The 18,189-nt window shown below is 24.4% G+C and overlaps 2 protein-coding genes across 3 annotated transcripts; both read right to left on the bottom strand.

Moving 5' to 3' along the window:
- Positions 1 to 4,069: 4,069 nt before the first annotated feature.
- Positions 4,070 to 9,417, bottom strand: LOC112600232 (cytochrome P450 6k1-like). Of its 2 annotated transcripts, XM_025347412.1 has the most exons (8): positions 9,033 to 9,417; positions 8,259 to 8,500; positions 7,259 to 7,543; positions 6,448 to 6,748; positions 5,139 to 5,215; positions 4,772 to 4,996; positions 4,415 to 4,666; positions 4,070 to 4,347 (listed from the first exon to the last, which is right to left on the bottom strand). In XM_025347412.1, exons 2-8 carry the CDS (start codon positions 8,485 to 8,487, stop codon positions 4,178 to 4,180), a joined length of 1,539 nt encoding a protein of 512 aa, XP_025203197.1. In that variant the 5' UTR covers positions 8,488 to 8,500; positions 9,033 to 9,417; the 3' UTR covers positions 4,070 to 4,177. The 2 variants fall into 2 exon arrangements, with proteins under 2 accessions (XP_025203197.1, XP_025203198.1); XM_025347413.1 differs by lacking the exon at positions 8,259 to 8,500 and having other exon boundaries at positions 9,033 to 9,416.
- Positions 9,418 to 16,989: 7,572 nt separating this feature from the next.
- LOC112600241 lies at positions 16,990 to 17,970 on the bottom strand. Its single transcript, XM_025347426.1, has one exon. It carries the CDS (start codon positions 17,968 to 17,970, stop codon positions 16,990 to 16,992), a length of 981 nt encoding a protein of 326 aa, XP_025203211.1.
- Between the last annotated feature and the right edge of the window lie 219 nt (positions 17,971 to 18,189).

Genomic DNA, 18,189 nt, shown 5'->3' with positions numbered 1-18,189 from the left:
AGTTATCATTTTCTTTTCTTATTTCATTCACCAGTGTATCAGTAAATTGAACATAATCAATTTATATTTGCATGTGTTGTTTTTGTTTTACTAATGTATAACATACTAGTATTTAGATTCAGCAGTTCTAGTTTTAAATAGTTTAAATATTAGAGTGAATTGATCTACTTTCCTATTATTAAGCTAGTTATCTAGTTAACTATATAGTAATTTTAATATTTTATGCACTCATAATTTACATAAAAATTAAAAAATCCAACAGGAGAACACAGCTTTTGTTTTTACTTTTAAGTTTTATAGTAGGTCAATTCTCACTAATATTTAGACAAACAAAACGAACTAAAACTGCTAAATCTAAATATTAGTATTTAAAGTATTTTATATGCTTGTAAAACAATGTAATTTTATTTATTTATTTAAACAATTAATAATGGAATATTTAATGCATTTATGAACTGATTTACAATTATCCTATAAGTATGAAAAATAAGATTTGGTATTTAAATTTGTTGTTAAAATCAATATTCAAACCACTTAAACATTTCATATACTATAAACAAACAGGCAATTATAAATAATTCTGAAAGAGTCATGAATATAAGTCTCAAATAATGAATTATGATTTTCATTATTTATTATTATTATGAAATAAACAATGCTTTATTTTGTTTACTCAATAAATTTAAATATTTGTTTTTTTTTCAGGTATTTTTACCTCTGTTTATGGAAAATTTGAGAAATCTCAAATATCTATATGTATCTAATAATGCATTATCATACTATCCTATGCCCTTAACTGAGCCACAGTTAAAACATGTCGACATATCAAATAACTGTTTTCATATCATAAATCCTCTAAAAGCTGATCACTTATTTTTATATATTAAGCATATGAATAAGTCAGATGATATTGAACGTCAAGTTAAAGTAAAACAATTAAGTCATATTGTATTTTTAAGTATGATGGATAATCTTCCACGGTTGAAGAGACAAGACATACCTCGTTCACTATGGATGTATTTTAATGTGGTTGGTCGTTGCAAATCGTGTAAACAATGGATAATGCCAGATTATGCTACTATAATTCATATTGCTTCCTCAAATCCAGTTCAAAATTGCATTCAAGATCAAAGTGTCGAAAAAATACATTTGCAAACAATGTATTGTATGGATAAAAATAACTGTAACTTGTTTAGTTTAAAAAATACTCAATAAAATCATTTATTAATACATTATAATTTGAAAAAAAAACTGTGAAAATAACTAGTTACTTATTGGTCTTAATGAGTTAGATTAGATTATTTTACACATTTAATTCAACTAGTTAAGTTACTAAGTTAATATACAATATACATTAAAATTAACTAGTTAAGTTAAAAAGTTATTTAAAAAGTAACTTTCTAATTAGTTAGTACTTATGGTGTATATTGAGATTTGTGTATTATTATTAAGTTCATACCATGTACTTATACATATTATAGTGTATCCTTAAAATTTCTTAAAATGTAATAATTGTTATTTTATATTGCATAATATATGTATTTTCCTTTTTATAAATTTATACAATTTATTGAATAATAAACTGTATTTTACTGGCAATTTATGTGGCGAGTGGTCTGTTTTACTTATTTATTTAATAAAATTGTTTTAATATGTTAAATTGAAAATAAATTATATTATACAATAAGCAATAACATCCTTATTAAAACTTAAATTGTGAACACATACTTTTATATTCTTTTTATATACTGTATGATTTCTTTATCAAAAAATACTCATTGTATTTTTACTTAATTTTTAGTTGAAATAAAACAACATTTTTTTAAATTTTTTGAAGTATTTTATTTTTTTTTTAAATAACAAAATACTTGTAGTTAATTATGTTCATGATTTTTACAAGTTTACATTGTGCTAATGTATTTTTAATACTTTTACACACATGTGAATGAGAACAAATCAACTCACTGTTATTATGATATTAAGAAATATATTGTGGTTGAATCACAAACCTTCTATTTTTTTAAATCTGATTTTTTATCACATAGAAAAATATTAATGATTTAAAGAAATTTAAAATTTCAAAGCTATATTCAATTTAATTTAAACTAAATAGCAGGCAACTTTTAATAGTTTATGTTTTTTGCCAAACATACATATAGAAGAAAATATTATCGAATTATTGCTTATTTTTGTCCTGAATTCAAGAAAATTACAAAATTTATCACATAGAAGGTTTTTTCATGTAGACGACAATGTGTAGGTATTACTAAAATATGTTGGAATCGTATTTTTTCTTAACAAGTCTGTCTTATTCAATTTGTGATACAGCTCCTCTTTGAAAGTGTACCAAACATTATATAGATAGCCTATTTATGAATAAAATGGTTTTTATTACATAATATAAAAATATTGGTTTCTGTTCGGATATACAGTCTAAATAATAACATATAGATTAATTTTTGTTAAAATTTATATCTTATAATACACAATTTGAATATAAATAAATACCTTGAATAATGAAAAAAATTGAAAAAAAAATTCTAGTCATGTATTGTAGTCTGTAATGATCAAATTTATTATTCAGTAGATGTACATATATTATATTAAATAATTGTTTTTGTATTGATATTTGGATATGCTATTTACATAATATATGATTGTAAAATGCACGCATTTATAGTCTGCATACTTGAGCAGTACTAAAATGTTCTTATTTGGTATCTACTAAAAACAATGTTTATGTTTTTTGACTCAAATTACTTTTATCTGATATTTTCTTAAGTAAATTTAGGGTTTAAAGGGAGATTATGAAAGGATATATTTTAGTTTATATTATAACTTTTGCAACCTGATATTTAAAGTAAAGTAATAATATCATTTATGGTGATTACCTGTACTGTTATAAATTCATTCAGCCATGATAATAATCTTTTTTTTTTTTAATCACTTGTCACAAATTATTCCAATTCTCATTATCTACCCTCCCAAGTTAGTAATTGTTTATGTGGAATGAGTTAATGCATGGATGTAAGAAAACAATTTTACATAATTTTTTGTGACTAGTAGCAAAATAGTAAGAAAATATTTTTCAATTTAAAAGTGACTATATCACTACAAACATTATTCAGAATTTTAAAGAAAATGAGTATTATTAAAATCAAATAAATATCTAATATAATAATACTTAGTTTATGTGTAATATTTATTAGTATAGTATCTTACAATTAAGATAAACATTTTGATCATCTATTCAGCTGTTAATTTCATAATTATAATGAAAATATTTTCTTTACTATAATGCTTAGAATGACGATTTAGGGTTGCCATTCTAGTTTATAAAATGGGTGGAATAAATGTTAAATAAACATTCCCATCACATAATACCACTGCATTGTGTATAATTAATATTTCTTCTCTGTGAACTTAATTTGTAATAGATTTATAGATTTTATAAAATATATTATAATAAAAGCTTATCACCTAATATTTTGAACCTTAGTTTTGATAAATAGCTGTTAGTAATGACACCTTTTGGTATTTTTTTATTATAGTGATATCACTAGCATAAATGTATAATCAAAATAAACTATTTTATTATTTACTGTAAGTTGAAGTGACTGTACAAAAAAATTACTCTTTGATTCTTATTGAACGTTTAGTTTTTAAATGACTATTTTTTTTTTATTTCTAATTGAATGAAAATTTATTACTAATGTTAATGTTAATACTTATACATAAATTGAACAGTGGATTGATACAAAAGCTTGACTAAATTTAAACAAATTAACAATCCGTTTTAATTTTATATTGATTCTAAATAGTCTCTGAAATAATTTAAAACAAGGAGTTCTAATGTTTTTATCTTAACTTCTAACTATGGATCACAATTATTTCTTTAAAATACTTTTTAAACTCACCAAGTCTGAATAATAAAACATAATATTTAATAGTATTAAAATAATATAAAATTAACTTATATAAACAAAAAAAAAAAAAAAAATTATTAAAAACCATTAATAAATGTATAAAAATAAAATCTAATTAAAAAAAAAAGTATAAATACTTCACATTTTAAAATCATTTAAAATATCAAAAGATAAAACTGAGAAATTAACTGATAAATTTAACACAGCCCATAAATATGTTAAATATTAAGTAGTTGGCCAAACCGTTTTTACTATGCATTTAACTTATTTAATGACAGCCTAATACCATCCTTTGCCTTGAGTAACATTGAATTTTTGCTGTATTCATAAGGCACAGTCATTTGATTACTCAGATCAATTGAAAAGTCTTTTAAGAGATGCACCATTCCTCTCTTTGTACTCATTAAAGCAAATCTTAAACCTAAAAAAACATTTTTATTACAGGTTTAATGAGTTTGTTAATGAAAACATTTATTCAATACACATACCAATGCAATTTCTTGGTCCAGTTCCAAATGGTAAAAATACATAATGTGAACGTTTAGCTTTCTCTTCAGGCGAAAACCGATTTGGTTCAAATTTATAAGGATCTGGATAATATTCTGGATCATAGTGTAATCCGATGACAGGTATTTGAACAGTCATACCTTTTTTCACTAATAAGTTGGAATCAGGGATTGTATAATCTTGAGTACTGACACGTTCTAATTGTGCGACAGGTGGATGCATTCTCAAGGTTTCTATATAGGTATAAAGAATAATTATTATTTTTTTAAAAGAATAAATATGACTAATTTTTTTTTTCTGATTAAAATTTTATTAATACCTGCTTGCATGATACATACCCATCAATACCATATCTAACAAAGGCATTTCTTGCATGGCTTCAAATGAGCATTTGCCATTATGTCGTTTTAAGACTGAACATATTTCTTCTCTTAATTTAATCTGTATATCTTTATTTATTGCCAATTCATAACATGTAAAAGTCAACAATGTACTTGATGTTTCAAACCCAGCAATCAAAAACAATACAGATTGAGCAACCACTTGAGCTTCAGTCAATGCATCTGAAATCAACCATAATTCGCATATTCTTAATAATTGATATTTATAGATCATAATAATTTTAAGGAAAAATAATTGAGTTGATAACATTTTATTTTTTTAAATCAAGCATAGTAACTAATACAAATTTAAAAATCAATTTACCATCTTTTGATTTGTTTTTGTCATTTTTATCCAAATCAGTTTCACTATCCAGTAATAACTGCAAGAAATCGTTCCGCCTTAAAAAAAAAAAGGAATAGAAAATAATAAAAAAGTAATTCTATTTTAGTAGATGTTTCTAACATTTAAATAATAAACAGAAATAATTTATTACATCATTATTGTTTATATTTTTTATATAAAATAAGTTAAAAATTTAATTTATAATAATCGAGAGGATGCTACACTCGCATGTCTTATCTTTATCTTATAAGTTATAAATATAAAACATTATAAATTTAGTTTCAGTAGAACCGATTTTATGCTGTTAACTTGAGTATAAAAATAAGTTACTTATTATAAAACTTAAAAGTAAGAATAAGAATGTAATCAAGGTCACCTCTTAGGTTTTTAATGATAACATTTTTAGGTGAATTATAGTTATGTAAAATATTAAAATGATTACTCATTTCAAAATTATAAAATTAATAAAACCTGATGAGATGTTTACCATTAAGTTTTATACAAGATAAATTTACTATAATATTAAAGTTTACAACATAAAATGGATTCTGCTAAATGAAAATGTACTATGTTTACAAAAGACAGAATATGCGTGTAGACAGGTATGCATCCTTTTAATACATTATAAACAATTTAATTAATAATACCAATTAATATTAGGTAAATTAATTAATACTAAAAAGGGCCTTTATATTAAAAAATGTGTTGTTATTAATTTTAATTAAGTAATAATAATTTTACAAATAAATATGACTAATCATTAGTAGGGTTCCAAGTTCATGCCCTAAAAATTGCCTTAATAAGTATATACTTATACACTAAAAATCTAAAAATATGCAGATTAAATAAAAGAAAGACTGGAATAGTCGGAAATAAACCATTGTAAATGTATCAAGAAGACTAGGTTATTTCATATAACATGTTTTCCATTAATTGTTTAATGCGGGTATGATAAACTGATTAATCAAATGAAAATAATGATTAGGTAATGCATTTTAGTTTTAATAATTTTACGGTTGCAACAATTCCCATGTTTTATACAGAGTAAGAATATAAATTATTGCAGTTTTCATTAAATTTTGGTCAAAAAACCTATAACTATGAAAAAAAAAACGAAAACTTCACAACTTAATTATAGTATTTCAAAATGGATATCTATGTCATCTAGCATTAAATATAATTTAGCAAGATTGATATCTAAATGCACTAACTCACAAATTTTAATCATTAGTTATATATTTTGTAATCATATTTTAGGTTTAAAAAGCATTAATGACAATGTACATACTTTTGTCCGGTGGATTGTCTGCATTTTTTTGCTTCTTTGATCACATTAGCTAAGAATTGTATCACTTCCATGTTAAAAAAAGATAAAGGCACAAATCGAGCAATACCAGGCATAAAGAGTAGTACTATGTAGAGGGATAGACGTTTTATAATACTCAAGCTAGCAAATTTAGATACACGACTAGCAAAACCACCATTTTCATCTTTCAATGAATTTGATTCTACTCCAAATGCACAAGTAGCAATAACATCCAAGGTGAATTTGCCAAAAAAATCTTTCATTTCCAATTCATAACCATGTTCTGCAAACCAAATTTACATAAAATTAAATTGTATTATATTATTAAATGTTAAAATAATTAATATTTTAATATTAAGATGGACTTTAAATTTTATTAGAATCAAAAAAATCATTACTACTAGATATGTTATATCTATATGGTGAATACTTCAATAAATAAAGAAATTAATTAATAATTTACTATTATCAAATTTAAAAAAGAAAGTTATGGCTTAAGCGATATAATTTTTTTGTTTAATTGATATCTATAATACAATAACTGGATAGCCTATAGATATTTAATACTTAAGTAAAAAATTAAAAAAGGTCCACATATTAATATGTAAGCACTTGGAAATACAATTCCTTAGTCATTATTGAAATATAGACAAAATATAAATTTAATTTATTATATGATAAAATAAATGTTCAAATATTATTATAAACTACCAAGTAACTTTAATTTTTACATTAGATTACCATATACTTTGAATACACATTTAATAAATTAAAGCTATGTGTTTATAATTACCACTTTTGATATTTTCATTTAAAAATTCACTCATATTGTTACAACAAATATCTACGAGATGCTCCATAGTTCTAAGTTTGCCTGAAGTAAACGCTGGTGTTAATTGACCTCTCATTCGTTTCCATTTAGAACCTTTAAGATTAATCAACATTTCAGTAATATATTCTGATGTTCGAAATTTCATTGTTTGACGGTCCGTAAAATGATTAAAATCTTTAATCATAATACATTTGATAATTTCTGGGTCAAGAATGACTAATGATGCTCGGCGTCCAAGATAATATCCTTAAAAAAAAGGAAACAAATTATTTTTATATAGGAGTTAGAAATTTTATATATTTGATGTCTAATTGTTATGTTAAAATAATGCAGTGAGTTCCAGTTAATATGAACAGATTGGTGCTATTCATTTAGATTTTATTAATTGAACGATTCCATTAAACATTTTATTTTATTTTTATAATAATACTTTATTAATATGTACTTACCTATGCTTAAAATAACATAAAAAAAAAAAAAAAACAATTTAAGTAAATAAATATAACTAACAATTTTGCATTCAACATACATGTCTTGAATTTCTGAGTAAATGCATTTTTTAACACATCAAAACAAATGAGAAAATCTTTTTTTTTGCTTAAGATGTCAGAAAAATATTTGAACAATTTACTTTACCTAAAGACACGATGTACAATAATCATTTGGTAAACTTAAAAATACAATTTAATTGTATATTGATCATACCTATTAATAAAGCATTAGATCAATAAAATGTACATAAAAGTGATTAAGTAATAATTTAATTTAAATTTACACAATTATTCTAAAAAAAATTTACTCCAACAATCGAAAAATTCGATTAGGTTAGGATAATTCTTTTTTGATTCTATAAAAGGTTGATTTTATTAAGCGGAATTCACTCTAGATAAATTATAATTTCTGTGTTGATAATAAGAAATTAAGTAAAATATGTAATTTAAAGTTAGATAAGGGTACTAACCAGCATATCTATGTCCTTTGAACTTGAAGTACAAGTCTCTGTGAAACTCATGGAATGATTTTTTAAAAAGAACACGATCTTTGGCATTGCCAAAAAAAAAAGTTGGTTCCAAATGATACACTCCCATTTTTTTCCAGAAGCTATAAATATTTCTATAATATAAATACACAGCAGTAAATAGAACAACTATTGCAGAAGCTGCATACACAAACATTGTTTCCGAAAACATTTTGAGTGAAATTCTAAAACATATGTTAAAGTAAAATTTGAAATTAATAAATTTTATTAAAGTAATAAGGTAAAATATCAACACAAAGAGTTGAACACAACAGCAAGTACAAAGCTCTGTAGTCACATAGTAATACTAGACAAACAATGAGTATAAGTAGAGATCACGAAATAATATTTATGGGTTTGTATGTTAGTCTGTGGTATAGATAGTATAATCACTACTGTTCAAAAGTCTGAATTTTGCTAGTAGCCTTATAATAATAACATTATAAACAAAGAACACATTTAAGTACCTATTATAGATTTATAATTAAATATAATATCGATCATATTACAATAAATAAATTATAACAATTATTAATAATTAATATTTGCAATCAATATCATGTATTAAAAAAAAGAAAAAAATGCCATTACTAGTACTACTCGATAGCCAAGGGCATGAAGGGAAAAGCGAGATTAAAATTATCGGTTGCTAATTAATATGATCAAAACAGTAACGTTATAATCACTACCTATAACACTGGACGGCGGGCTACCTACCTACGAATTGGTGGTCCACGGTATACGGTCACAATTTGTCTCTAGTGTGTAAATTTTAACGAAACAACGACTGATTTTCAGACAAACTGCGCGTATCGAAAACGGTCTTAGACATTTTACTGGTCAGACAACATTATCTTAATCGTGTCGTGTGGGTGAAGTAGAGTGCCCGCTGACGAATCGTTTAATCCACACACCGACGTCGACAAGTAATAATAGCGCTGTGAGAGACGCATCTCGTCAGTACGTGCGTACCGACTGCCGACAACGGCGACAACAACGAGTAAATAGTGGTAACAATAAACCCATTATTATATTATTACTATTATTATTTATTATGATTATTTAAAGTACGTAAAATAATTAATAATAATATTAGACTGATAGCATAACGCCGAGTACTGACTAGTCATCAGTCGCAATCGCTTGATAAATAAAAATGATAACGACGACGATAACAACAACAACAACAATAATAATAATAATAATAATAATAATAAAAATATGTTACAACGTATTACGTAAGACGCGCGCGAACGGAGGCCAAATAGTAATCGTAGTTGGTTTCGGCTTCTTTGTCCGATTTCCTAGTTCAAAAATTTGAGATTGAAAAATATCATAAATTATCATTCACATTATTCACAATGACTGTTTTTTGGAATATATTATTTTACACTTTATCGTATAGAGGCCACTACATTATAATAAATATTTATTTATGATTAGTTATAATATTAATGTAATATTATGCTAGGGTTAGGATTTATAAAAATATAAAATGCTCTAAAAAACTACGAAATGTGCCCTTAAAAATATGCTGATAATGCTACAAAAATGTCAAAATAAATTCTAAAGAATATTGTAGTATGCATTTGATGTAAAAAAAAAAAAAATAATAATAAAGCGTAAACCATAGGCATATAAAATGCAATCTAAGAGCATAAAACAAAATTATACATTTCCATCGACAAATATAAAAAGAAACAAAGAATGGTAAAAAAAAATTAAACAATATTATCTTCAAAATCTCTTACTTGTGCAAAATGAAAATAGCATATTTGATATTCTTAATCTTTAACGAAACCTAATCGAAACGAGTTTCTATCTCACTTTCGGACTTAACTAAAAAATATATGAACAATTCTACAACATGATAATTCTAAGTATTACTGACTACTGTAAACACTTAGGTATAATAATAATAATAATGCTGCGTTAGCGAATGTCGAAGCCGCGGAAATTATTGTTTTACCTGTAAAAGTAACTTATCGATTGCGTCAGATATCGACTCAGCTGAACTTTTTTATGGCTTGTTATTAATATGACCAGCTTGTATATTACCTAGGTACTTCTAACTTTAACTGAAATTTGTAGATAATTGAAAACAAAATAATATATTTTAACACGTAACTCTATAACATAATATATGAGTAGGCAGTGGCGGCGGGATATAGGATTATTTGAAGCAATTGCTTCATGTTTGAAAGCTCTTTGGCCACTGCTACTTATTAAGGGTGGTGGTAAAAATATTTAAAATATACAATATGCTTCAAAGCCTCCACAATTTCGCGCCGCCACTGTGAGTAGGTATATAAAGGATTGAACAAAAATAAAATGTGCATGAACAATCTTAAACATTTTTGACGTTTATTTAAATAAAAAAATTGAAAGATTTAATTATATTAAATTGGTACCTATCGATCACTATTTTAATAAATGATAATCTTATTTAATTTTCTAAAAACAATAATCACTATCAGTGAATGAGGCTTGAGTTATTTATATTTTGTTTATTGTATATTATATTGTATTTATTGTATTTATTATTTAGTATTTAATTGTTTTTTCGTTTTATATCTGTAGGCGTAAATTTTCCATATTTTTAAAGGGACTGATTTAAAAATACTTGATTGTATAGTGCATATAAAAACCACTTTCTGCACTTTCAAAAACCATCTTACTATGAAAAACCTTAAAGTGATTTATTTTAGACATCTTAAATTAAATATATATGAGTCATATGACAATGCAATAGTATACAAATGCATAATATATTATATTAGCATTTGTACCTATACTATAATCATTTTAAAGAGATAAGAAAGATAAGTAGATAAAAGATATATTAACCAAATTTTGTATTAATAATTTTTAAATTAGTAATATACAATTTTTAGGCCATTGTAAGAGGTGTTCTTATTTAATAGTGAGTTTATTTTTGGTACCCAGAAGTTCATTATTATGACACTTTACTTTATGAAAATAAAAAAAGGCTTCTCACTACTCACTAGTCGCCATATATTTTTTCAATATTACAGAAAACAAATTGACGTTGACCTTATTGCGAAACTCCCAAATTATATTTAACGTTAGTAGATTACTAATATTGAAATTATAATCTATTATAGACTAACTAAACCTACTTAAATGCTACCACTTGAAAAAATACACGAAAATAATGTACAGATAATAGATATACGATATGATTTTCCTAGAAATCACTTGAATTATTGGGTTTGAAAACGTTTAGAAATTGATAAATCGTTATATCGAATAAATAAAGAATTACAAGTTAATTATCTACATAATGTTATTACTTATTATCCTTTATAAAGCTCTTGAAATTAATTAATTTAATAAAAAATATTGTGAAGAGATTAAATCGACTACTGAAAACCTTTGAAGTTTAAAATAGAAAATTATTAAATTGGTACCTTCAGATTTCAAATTTCAAAGGTTAAGTAGGTATTTATTTATTGACAAACTATGATTTTACGAGTTATTAGCTTCATTATAATAATATAAATTATAATACTCTTTTCAAACTAAATGGAATTGTACATGCTTTATAGTTCAGAGGAAATCAGTAAACAGCCGGTATACAAATAACACTAAAACTTAAAATTAAAAAAATTATAAACAATAATAATATAATTAATTATAAAATTATTCTAATGATCATTGGTATTTTGTTCGAATATGTTATCTAATATTGGGGTAAGTGAAACAAATGATTAGGTAGTACATTAGTACATAATAATATTATACTGACCTTATTATGTTTACCACGTAATGGCGCCACGGAAGTATTTCTAGCGACCGATTCTCGAATTCATGATATATTTTATCGCATGCAATATTATTTTTAACTTATCGAATGCGACAAAGTTCTTACAAGTGTGACAAATAATTCGTATTTTTGAATGAAATACGATATATTATGTCATTTTATAATTTAATTACTGCGATAAAATTTGTTACTTGAATTGCATATCGTGGCAGATTACTGGTCAATCGTCGGAATAATAGTCACGAAAGTGATTTTAAACCGTGTTTTTTATCTGCTTCCATTAGAATTCCAATTGTTCAATATTGCAGTAACACGTTATCAGATTAAGCGATGATAGAAAAATTGTATTCAAGGTTTCTCTTTAGTTTATGTTAATAACACACACACACACATATATATACATGATATATTATTATGTATTATATAATACTGTAATTTATACGTAGATAGCCAGCCAGGTAGTCAGGTAAGTATTTATAAGTTATAGTTTGGTCTACCTACCAGTTTTTTTTATGAATATTTCAATTGTTTGAGAAGTGATACAAATATTGCAGTAGTATTAGTAGTAAATACGTAGCTAACTTGGAGAAGTTTTTCGAATGTTGAAATATTCACTCTAAAAACTATGAATATTATATAACTAACATGCACCTGCTGTTATAACTACCTGCATATTATAAATAATGTGGTCTACAATGCGTCACGCGAAGAAAAATATCCTCTTATGAATTAAGTTTCTAGACAGGAAACATTTTAAATAGTTTAATGTAAATTAAAGTTTGTACCTATCTACACGTTTTAAATCTTCTCTCTTTTTTTTTTAAATACAGGTGTTTTATTCTTTATGTTTAGATTTTTATAAGAAATTTGAAACTCAAAAATATTACTTACCTACTATCATTAAACTGATAAACTTGGGGCAAAAAAAAAATAGATTTTGTTTTTCGTGGTTTGCGCGCTATCATGTTTAATTGTAAGTTTAAAACCAGGATTATTGTTATAATGATAGTATAATTTTTTGTAAGGTGTTTTGATGTTTTCTTATTACGTTTTAAACATGTACTTAACATATTTATATTAAAAACTGTAAGTTTTTATTGATGACAGATGGTAGACGATAGTTCTTAATAGTCAAAAATTTTATTTTATAAAATGATTGCAAAAATATGATTTACCCAAGTTAGACTTAGACACCATGGAATATTATAGGCCATACAGTAGCTTGGGTCAATCACAAAAATAGAAAGACATGAACTAAATATGGTACCTTTTTATTTAAATTTGATAAATTCTTAGAAAATTAAGTAAGACCCGTTTTTTTGTAACTTGATAACATGATTTGACTATAGTTATTATTGATTTACCGTAATTTCAATTAGATTTTAAAATAGTTCCAAGTAATCCCGTTTGACAGAATAGGCTGGCTTTAACTGAAACTAATTGGTGAATAGTTAATGGTGATAAATAATAATAATAATAGTTAATACGTAGGTATACATGGCGTACGTGTAAATAGCTGTATGCAATATTATAGTAAGTAACATTAATTGCGGACGTTATTATCTACTCAAGTAGTTGGTATTATGATTTACGTATGTGTAGGTGCATTGGCTTTATACAAAATCGTATAATATTTCAGCTACAGTAAATAACATAAATTATTATTTATTATGACTCGTCAATATTTATATAAGATGGTTGTTAAAGTACTTATTTACGCACTCAATACTCACTATTATATAGGCACTCCTCGTCTAACACGTTTGTATATTGTACTTATATCTATTTATTACCTGCTTATAACTGTGTGTTGATATTAATAAATAACAAAAATCTACTTGTTGTATTATAGATGGATATTCGCAGTTATCTATTCACATCATAGCTGAAATATAATAGCTTATAGGCTATAGGTAATACGAATTGCACATTATAATAATGTTACAACCCATTTACCCATGACATTTTACATTGTCTTGTACGTGATGAGTTCTACACAATAATGGATAGAAGGTCTTTGACGTAAAATAATTTTAGATCTTTAATTTTGCTAAGCTTGGTGAAAAAAACTGTAAGGAGAATTTAATGAAATATATTATCGGTTATCAGTATACACCGCACGACCGCATATGCACCTACCTACTTCCGAGAATTACATAACGTGACATGATTGTTATAGGAAACTTACTCGTATATGATTTGAACACTAAATAATAATATGTAGGTTATGATAATTATTATTATTAATATAATATTTTGTGACGCTGCGATGGTATCTAGGTAGGTAAATACTTAAAAGTTTGACTTAGAAAGTTAGAAAATTTAGTTTATTATTTGGTTTAATTGTAAGTAAAAATAAATAATTTAATGGTTTACGGTGTATTTTTTTAGTACTTAATAATAATTTATGATTTTTAGTGTAAAATTATAATGACTAAGATCAAAATAGTCTTCAGCCGACAATGTAAGTAATTTCTATGAAAAAAAAAAAAAAAAATAAAAATACTTTTATGCTAAGATGTCAATTTTATTCAATAATTAATCTAAGTAGCATTTATTCCAGCTGGTGACAAAATGTAAACTAGATAATCTATCCAAAAAAATAATAATAATTGTTAAAAAACAATTTGTTTTTCTTAATAACTTAATTATTACTATAGCTTTTTTTAAAATAATTTATTAATGAAGTTCATAACGTTGAATTATTATTATTTTTTATATTTTTTTTGAGAGAGGGATTGGAGATAGTTGTAAAAATGTATTATATAATTTAATTATATATAAATATATTAATATATATTATATAATACATAATTTTAAATGTTTAAAAATAGTTGATTTTTAAAAATTGTAAAATATTGATTTATAATTACTTAATTTGTTATTGATAAACTAATTTTTTTTTTAAATAAGTTGAATTTTGAACGAATTCCAAAAATATATAGCGAATTGTGGAAATTTATAGTTTTAAATTTTAATAAATGGTTTGTGGAAACCTAACAACGAATATACAGAATTACTATACTTATATATGTTTTATGCATATTATTTGTTTTTATAATTGTTTGAGACGCCATCTATTAAGATATAAACTTCTACCATACCCAAGTTAGTTTTAATTGCATTCATCTTAATCAATTCAATTAATACGTGAAATAATAACATATATATGTCATGTTTAAGTTATACTAGTTAAAAGATATTTGTAAGTAAATATAAATACAATTGTAAACAAATATACTTGTTTAATTCATGTGATGTTACTGATACTTGTTAATTTTATTTATCTATCTTCTATCATAACTTTAAAATTCTTTTGGTACATCTTGCATAACGCATGCATAAATTTGTTGAAATAACTTAATTTTACATCAGTTTTATTTTTTATTTATTAAATTTATCATACCGGAATATATATTAAACATACTAAAATTATAAAAAATTATAAATAAATTTCAATGAATAGGCAGTGTCTTTGTTAATTAATTTTTATTAATTATTTATACCTATGTAAAATGAATTATAATTTGTTATACCTATTTTTGAAACGATTAATTTTATTATTCTTAATTCAAAATTCAATCGCTTATAATTTTTTATTTTATTTTTATTAATAATAAAGCTACTATATAATAGTTTTTATTCTAAAATAGTTGATAGCTATTAATATGGTTTTATTAAATATTTAAAAAATAAAATTTATGTGGTTTTTGACATTTGTTGTTGTAAATCATGATAAAATGATAGCCATTAGTCGCATATAGTATTTAAAAAAAACTAAATTAAATTTTAAATTGGAATAAAGATTCAAAAATAGTATGTTATATAATGAAATAAAAAAATAAATAGGTTGCCTCTTATCAATGATAGTAAAACCAATATATTTATCGTATTAACTATTGTTTATAATCTGTAGACTATAATATACAAGTTTATTATTATATAGATGGCCAGGTATATTTTATAATGTGTAATACACATTGTGCATCCTTTATCATGATTCATAAAGGAACAACTTGTTGCAATATATTTGTATCACTCAGACATAGTGTAAAGAGATTATTCTCTTTAGGATATATCCATTAAATATTATTATATTCTTGAATAAAATACAAAATCTCTACAAATACCGTGATTGCTATAATAATTTCGACGAAGTCGTTAATGGGCTATGTCGCTCATTGTATAAAATAGTTCTGATAATATTTTGTTGGCAAATTCACAGTAAAAATATATAATTCGCTGTAAGCTATAATTTTAATATCACTCACATTTTTTCCTAGTTTTAACGATTTAAAAAATAAGATAAGTTATGTTTGTATTTGGGCTTCATTCTTATGAATATAGCATGATGTATATTAAAGTTTAATTTTTCATACATATAGGTTAATGGGTCAGGGACATTATTGGAGAACTACTTCATATTATTTAGAAATTGTAAAATAATTATATATTATAATATAATATCTGTCATAAAAATGTATATTTCTATTATATTTTTGTATTTTAGTGTTTGTGTCCTATATATTATACAGAATTGTTGCAATACATAATTTTAAGGGGTTATTGATTTAAAATTTATTTATTCAATGATTATAGTCTATTATACATACAGGCCCGTACTGGCAGCTCTTTTGGGGCGGTTGCAAAAATTATTTAAGGGCGCCTTAATCTTATGTTATTTAATACCATATAAAAGATATACGCGAAGACCCATTAGATTACAGGTTAAAAATCTTAATTTTGTTAGTTTCTTCTTATCAAAAACAAATAAATAAATAAACACCAACTTATTGATATTAAAAACTCTTTTTTTAATTTAGATGAACATACGCTTTTATATTATATAATTAAATAATAAATTTGGAAAAAAAATGGTATTACAATTTAGAGTGAAAGTAATCGATTCATTTCTTGGCTTGAAGAACACATCTTATCAATTATATGATTCCCGTCAACTTGATTTAAAATATCTCGTTCACATTGCATTAAAAATAAACACTCTAAATTTTCCTGTGCAGTTGTGGACCTTAATCTTGTTTTTAAAAGTTTTAACTTCGAAAATGAACGTTCACACGTTACTTGTGTGAGAGGAAGGGTAAGTAGGTATTTATATACAATATACAGTTCTTTGTATTGTATAGAGTACATATTAAATTCTGTTAATATACGCAAGGAACATTTTAAACATATATTACATGTTTTATCTTTATTACACTTTTGTGGCTTATCGAAGTCGACGTCTGTCCATTCATCTTCAATATTAACTTCATCTAAGTTATCGTATGCATTATGCAAATCTGCTTTAGAAATCAATGGCCATGATGTAGCAAATGATACAAGTTCATCTTTAAGTTTATCTCTATCTATATCGGGTAATAGTTGGCAAATTTTTTTTAATGCATTTGATGGAACACCATTTTCCCTTATGCTTTTAAACCTGCGAGGATCAAAACATTCTAATTCTAGATAAAGTTCTTTATGTAATAAAAATCGCGTTTCTACACTTTTCAAAATTGTGTCTAATGTATAATTAAATATCGTTACTCGAAATCTGTCTATTTCATCAATAATATATTCATCGCGAGCAAGTTCTCCTGACATGCGTTTAATAGTTTTTTTACGTCTTATTGGGAGTTCTTCTTCAATTTCAATATCAATTTGATCTTCATGGTTTTCAATTTTACTTTTAAAATAATTAACAAAACATTTGGCAGCTTTCATGATATCATTAAAATTAGCTTTTACCTCTATAAGACTAGTGTAAGTACAACTTATCTGGTTATAAGCTTGTACAAAATCAAGATTTTGAGTCTGGAGATAATCTGATAATGGTGTAGTAATTTTAAAAATTTGAAGAAACATCATTGCCACTAGTATAGTTTCAAATGAACAAAATTTTTTTAAAAAAGACAGTGCATCATTTCTTGCTTTTGAATTAAAATCTTTAGAATTTGAAATGTTGTATAAAGATACCAAAAGTTCATAATAAACACATTTGTATTGATTTCCAGGGTGAAAGTTTTCATTTTTCCAAAAGTCAATACGCCCAAATATTTTTACGATAGCATCATTTTTACTTCTTCA

The sequence above is a fragment of the Melanaphis sacchari genome, unplaced genomic scaffold (genome assembly GCF_002803265.2).
Source record: "Melanaphis sacchari strain LSU unplaced genomic scaffold, SCAv2.0 Contig62_pilon_pilon, whole genome shotgun sequence".
NCBI lineage: Eukaryota > Metazoa > Arthropoda > Insecta > Hemiptera > Aphididae > Melanaphis > Melanaphis sacchari.
This window is presented reverse-complemented; position numbering and strand designations above follow the sequence as displayed.

Excerpts from the sequence above, each read along its gene's own strand:
- LOC112600232 (XM_025347412.1), bottom strand. The coding sequence starts at position 8,487 with ATGTTTTCGGAAACAATGTTTGTGTATGCAGCTTCTGCAATAGTTGTT. Across the intron at positions 4,667-4,771 it reads GTTAGATATGGTATTGATGG|AAACCTTGAGAATGCATCCA; the intron begins GTATGTATCATG and ends ATACCTATATAG. Across the intron at positions 4,348-4,414 it reads TGGACCAAGAAATTGCATTG|GTTTAAGATTTGCTTTAATG; the intron begins GTATGTGTATTG and ends ATGTTTTTTTAG.
- LOC112600241 (XM_025347426.1), bottom strand. The coding sequence starts at position 17,970 with ATGATGTTTCTTCAAATTTTTAAAATTACTACACCATTATCAGATTAT.